General features: G+C 66.1%; 1 protein-coding gene across 1 annotated transcript; it reads left to right on the top strand.

Moving 5' to 3' along the window:
- The first annotated feature begins 983 nt into the window (after positions 1-983).
- On the top strand, positions 984-5286 carry HMX3 (H6 family homeobox 3). The gene is made up of 3 exons (XM_059661788.1): positions 984-1101; positions 1578-2302; positions 2906-5286. Exons 2-3 carry the CDS (start codon positions 1900-1902, stop codon positions 3589-3591), a joined length of 1089 nt encoding a protein of 362 aa, XP_059517771.1. The 5' UTR covers positions 984-1101; positions 1578-1899; the 3' UTR covers positions 3592-5286.
- Positions 5287-5639: the final 353 nt, after the last annotated feature.

Here is a 5639-nt window from a genome sequence, read left to right as displayed (position 1 = left end):
GACCACATGGCTCCATTCCCTTCGGGGCTCAGGCCTGGGTTGTGGGCTCCATCCCCAGTGGGGGGTGCACAGGGGGCAGCCGATCCATGATCCCCATCATTGATGTTTCTCTCTCTCTCTCCCTTCCTCTCTGAAATCAATAAAAAAAATATATATATATTTTAAAAGGCCATGGGTAAGTGAAGGGCCCACAAAAGACCTGGGATGTATGGGAGCTCACAGTGGGGGTGTGGAGTGGCCGCCAGAGCGCCCCCTTTCTCTGACTAGGGAGCTGTTTCTGAGGGGACCCCGCAAGCAAATCTGATGATTAAACCTAGAGCCTTAGCCACCTGCCTGACAAAGCTACTGTGCGGCCTGGGGAGTTGCTTTGCAAGCAGACAGAGTAGAGCCCGTGTCTGCTCGGCTGTCCCTCAGGTCCAGCGGGGTTCCCCGGGCACCCGGAGACCGCGGGGACATTCTGCAGGTGCCCCCGAGGCGCCACAGCCCCAGACGGTGAGCGCTGTGCCTGGTTCGCGTGGCCCCTATTAGAGTCAGGCACCTCCAAACGTCAGCGGGAGAGACTTCCGGGAGGAAGTGCTGTTTTCGGGGTCGCGGGGCCTCCGCTGACCGCCAGGCTGTGGGCCCTCGTGTCCAGAGGAGAGGAGCGCCCTTCCTCGCGCAGCCGTCGGTGCCCCCCCACCCCACCCCCCCAGTGGCGCCCGGGCGTCCGCGGTTCTCGCGCACAGTCGGAGAGACGCACACCCGCTCTCGCTGCCAGAAAAAGGCGCCCTCTTCGGTTTCCGGGGCCAGAGGCCAAGGCCAGAGGACTGCTGGGCCCGCTGACACGGTGCTGGGACCTACACCCCGATTCCCTTCCCGTGGACTAGACGGTGGGCTGGGAACCCAAGTCTTCTCCGTGGCCGCGCCCCTGGCAGGCGTTGGGTAAAATGCCGAGGCCACCAGACCGCCAAGGGTGGGAAAGCGCTGAGTTCGATGGGGCCTGAGGTCGCGTCCTGCCCGCTGGGCCGGTGCTGAATTGCTCTCCAGCTGCGTGGGGGCGGCGGCCCGTGCCAGGCCCCTGGAGGCGGGGGAGCGGCAGCTGCGACGGAGGATAACCCCGAGGTGACCCGGGCGGGCCGGGCCCGCCCCCTTCCCCCTCCCGCAAGCGGGGCGGCTGGGAGCTGGTCCCCGAGCCGCGGGGGGTGGGGGGAGGATCGGGGAGACAGGCTCCGGCTCGGGCGCCGCGGCTGTCAGTGCGCTCCGGCCCCGGGCGCCGCGGGCTCCGAGTCCCTCGCTCGCCCCCTGCGCACGCCGGAGCGCTCCGAGGGCCTCTTTAGCGGGAGCCAATATCCTTTTGTGCTAATAGGCTTGTCCTCATTTGCTGCCTAATTGGACTATATAAAGCCAATAACAGGCGGGCTCTTACTGCCCGAAGCCAAAGCGCCCAAATCCTGGGGAAGGCGAGGAGGGGGCGGCGGAGGCGGCTGCGGGCCGGCTCGGCTGTGCCTTCGCCGCCTAATCCCATTTGCCATTGTGCGCACCCAATCGCCGTATACTCCCCGCATTTAACTTGGATGACATTTTGATTTCATCATTAGCATCCGGCGCCGGATTGACGCAGCCCCAAACCGGGAACTGCTCTCGCCGCCTCCTCCCCGGGAGCCGGAGCTGCCGCCGAGCCGCCTCGCTCCCTCGGTGCCGCGGCAGGGCCGCTCCCCGCCCCTCGGCACCCCTCCCCATGTGAGCCCGCCCCGGCCGGGTCCTCACCCCGCCCTCCCGCCGCTGGCTTTGCGCCCCGGGCGGCCCTCGACTTTGCGCCCCGTAGTTGAGTTCCGTTTATGGTCTGATTTCCGGCCACCCGCCAGCCTGCCCGGCCACCCGCCCGTCCCTCCCTCGCGGGGACCCGGAGGAGAGGGGACCATGCCGGAGCCCGGGCCGGACGCCCCCGGCACCGCGAGCGCGCAGCCGCCGCCGCCGCCCCCGCCTCCCGCGGCCAAGGAGTCCCCATTCTCCATCAAGAACCTGCTCAACGGAGACCACCACCGGGCGCCCCCTAAGCCTCAGCCGCCCCCACGGACGCTCTTCGCCCCGGCCTCGGCCGCCGCTGCTGCTGCCGCCGCTGCCGCCGCCGCCGCCGCGGCCAAGGGGGCCCTGGAGGGCGCCGCGGGCTTCGCGCTCTCGCAGGTGGGCGACCTGGCTTTTCCCCGCTTTGAGATCCCGGCGCAGCGGTTTGCCCTGCCCGCGCACTACCTGGAGCGCTCCCCGGCCTGGTGGTACCCCTACACCCTGACCCCCGCCGGTGGCCACCTCCCGCGACCTGAAGGTACCGACCGCTCTTTGAACTTTCCTTGTCCTCCCCGCGCGCCCGTCCCACCCTGCCCCGCGCTGCGTCCCGCTGCAGCCCCGGGGCATCCCGCACCTGCCACCCCGGTGTTTGCCAACTTCTTCCGGCCCCAGGTCCCCTCCGGGCCGGGCCGCCCCCGCGGCTTCACTGTCCGGGAATCCAATCCCACTTGGCGAGAGGAGTGGACCTGGAGCCGGGGCGCAGCGCTTCGCGGAGACAGTGGCCTCCGGCAGGAATGGGGAGGCCTCGGAGGCTGGGACTGGGGACTTGGCCTGGATGGAGGGGGCGACTCGGGCGGTCCCAGGACAGAGGCGAATCTGTGGGCCCCCGGGTGGGGGCGGTGCAGGGGTAAGAGGACGCCGTCGCCCTGCCACCGTCAGGGGCCCTGCCGCCTGGGGGGGGGGGGCGGGGGAAGAGGGCCCCAGGGCGCCGAGCCCCTATTCTGGCTCAGCCAGGCCGCAGGCGGCCGGCGAGAAGGAGGAGGCCTTGGGGCCCGCGATCCGGAGGTGGCGCCGGTCCACCCGGACCTCGATGGCCGCTGAGTGCGCGCGTGCATCCACCTGTCTGTCTGTCTCTCCGCAGCGTCGGAGAAAGCCCTCCTGCGAGACTCCTCCCCCGCCTCGGGCACCGACCGCGACTCTCCGGAGCCGCTGCTCAAGGCCGACCCCGACCCCAAGGAGCTGGACTCCCGGAGCCCGGACGAGATCGTCCTGGAGGAGAGCGACTCGGAGGAAGGCAAGAAGGAGGGCGAGGCGGCGGCCGGGGCGGCCGGGGCGAGCGCGGGCGCGGGCGCGGGCGTGGCGGCGGCGCCCCCGGGCCCCGAGGACTGGAAGAAGGGCGCCGAGAGCCCCGAGAAGAAGCCCGCGTGCCGCAAGAAGAAGACGCGCACGGTCTTCTCGCGCAGCCAGGTCTTCCAGCTCGAGTCCACCTTCGACATGAAGCGCTACCTGAGCAGCTCTGAGCGCGCCGGCCTGGCCGCCTCGCTGCACCTCACCGAGACGCAGGTCAAGATCTGGTTCCAGAACCGGCGCAACAAGTGGAAGCGACAGCTGGCGGCCGAGCTGGAGGCGGCCAACCTGAGCCACGCGGCGGCACAGCGCATCGTGCGCGTGCCCATCCTCTACCACGAGAACTCGGCGGCCGAGGGCGCGGCGGCGGCGGCGGCGGGGGCGCCGGTGCCGGTCAGCCAGCCGCTGCTCACCTTCCCGCACCCGGTCTACTACTCGCACCCGGTGGTCTCGTCGGTGCCGCTGCTCCGGCCCGTCTGAGGCCCGAGAGGGGAGGCGGAGGGAGCGCCCGGCCCCCTCCCCAGACCCCGGAGGAGACTGGGCCGGGCCCAGGGCGCCGAGACGTCCAGCGGCCTTCGGGAGCCGGCGCCGGCGCGGCTCGGCCTCCCCTCCCCCGATCGGTAGCGTTTTGTAAGTATTTGCAATGCATTTTCGTGCAATTCACCCCACGTGGATTTGAGGCGCTTCCCCTCTTCCTTTTGGTTTTTGGCTTCTATTCAGAGAACAGGAAACAGGCCCCATGCCTGGGTCAACATATTTCGGCTGGAAGCTTCGGGAATAGGGACAACCCACCCACCGAATTTGCATCGCGCGCTGTGGCTTTTTTGGTTTTATTTTTATCGAAGGAAAAATAAACGCCAAAAGCGGGCCCCCTCTAATTTATTCGTTTCTATAGAACGATGTTCAGGAGGAGAGAGAGAGGAGGCAGAAAGAGAGAGAGAGAATTCGCATTGTAGTATTTTTATTTCTAGATTTCTGGGTGTGGTTCTGCCTCTCCACCGCTCCCCCCCCCCCAACCGGTATCCTCTGGTTTTCAAAACCTGAGCAGCCTCTTATAAGAACCCCGACTGAGGCCGCCCCTCTCTCACGGGCGAGGTCTGTCTCGGTTCTTCCTGGGTTCCCCTTTGTGACCGAAGGATTATCTAAGTGTCTAAAGGGAAAAGACAGCCCCCAAATCAGTCTCCTGGTGACGGAACGGCTCCGCATCTGGCCCCCCCCCCCGTCTTATTTATTAGTGGCATTTATTTTTGGAATTTCACTTGTTGGTAAATTATTCTTAATGTTGCTCTTCTTATTTTATCCCCTCCTAGAGAGTGATTTCAATATGAAAAGCAACAGCCTGTGGCCTGTACCCTCTCCCCTGCCCTTTCTGTTCCACAGTGACTGCTGTACTTCTGACCTGTGCAATATTGTGCAAAATTTCCCGAGCGCCTGGCTCTTCCTCGGGCGAGCAAGGCAGGCATTTCCACTGTATAATCCTGGTCGTGGCTTCAGGAAGAGAAAATTAAGGAGAAAGGGGGGGGGGAAGGAAAGAAGGGCAGACAGGTAGCGATGCTCAGAGGAGTCAGGTAGGAGACTGGAGCGCTTTAAGTGAAGGACAATCAATTTAGGAGAATTTTAACTTATTTGATAAATGTACAGATTTCTTGTAAAGTTCACCCTCGACTCCGGAGGGCTTCTTGCTCTGCCGCCCCATCTGTTCTTCCCCTGGCTACACCTGTTGTTCTGCGGTCCTTTGCCCCCACGCCTCCCCCACCGTCTTCCCACCTCTGTCTGGGTTCAGTCCCTTTTTAAGAAAAAGAGAAAAAGACACAAAACATTGTTAAACTTCATGTTGTGGTGAAACGGAATTCATTAAAAAGCAAAGCGAAGCGTCTCGTGTTGCCCGCGTGTGACTGACTGTGCCGGCTGCCCCGGAGCAGGAGTCTCCCACCGGCTCTGCTGCCCGGCGGGGCCGCCGCCTCTGAGTCCCGGCGGCGGGGACAAAGGCGGCTGTGTCCGCTCCCTCCGCGGCACCTCTGCGGCTCTGACCGCCGGTGAGCAGGAGGAGAATGAGGGGCGGAGGGCGAGGACCCGGCTTCCCGAGGCTGCGGGATGGGGCGAGGCGGCGGCCGCGAGCTTGGAGGCGGCGGGTCTCTCCGAACGCAGGACGGCGGCCTCGCACCCGCTCAGGGAAGTGGCTCCTCCGGGAGCCGCGAGGTTCTGGGCGGGACACCCCTGCGCCCGGGGCGGCGGGCCTGGGGCGGGCGGGCTCCGGGTGTGGGGAGAGGAGGACGGAAGTGAATTTCGAGTGTAGCTGTGGCCGCAGGCGGGTCGCGAAGTCCGGCTGGGAGAGGCCGGTCGGCGAGAGGGCAGCCGGGGAGGCCCAGGGACAGGGCGGCCTCCGCAGGCCTTGAGGGATGTGGCTCCTGGGCGGCTCCGGGTGGGCGCAGTCCAGGTGCGGCAGGTGCCAGGGGACAGAGACCCTTTCCTCCCAGCCCGGCTTCTGCCCACGGAGCCCCACACCCCAACGGCGTCCTCTCCACGCC

This window comes from Myotis daubentonii, chromosome 13 (assembly GCF_963259705.1).
Source record: "Myotis daubentonii chromosome 13, mMyoDau2.1, whole genome shotgun sequence".
In the NCBI taxonomy this organism is placed as follows: Eukaryota; Metazoa; Chordata; class Mammalia; order Chiroptera; family Vespertilionidae; genus Myotis; species Myotis daubentonii.
The sequence above is the reverse complement of the archived record's forward strand: the minus strand, read 5'-3'. Positions and strand labels throughout refer to the sequence as shown.

Excerpts from the sequence above, each read along its gene's own strand:
- HMX3 (XM_059661788.1), top strand. The coding sequence starts at position 1,900 with ATGCCGGAGCCCGGGCCGGACGCCCCCGGCACCGCGAGCGCGCAGCCG. Across the intron at positions 2,303-2,905 it reads CCACCTCCCGCGACCTGAAG|CGTCGGAGAAAGCCCTCCTG; the intron begins GTACCGACCGCT and ends GTCTCTCCGCAG.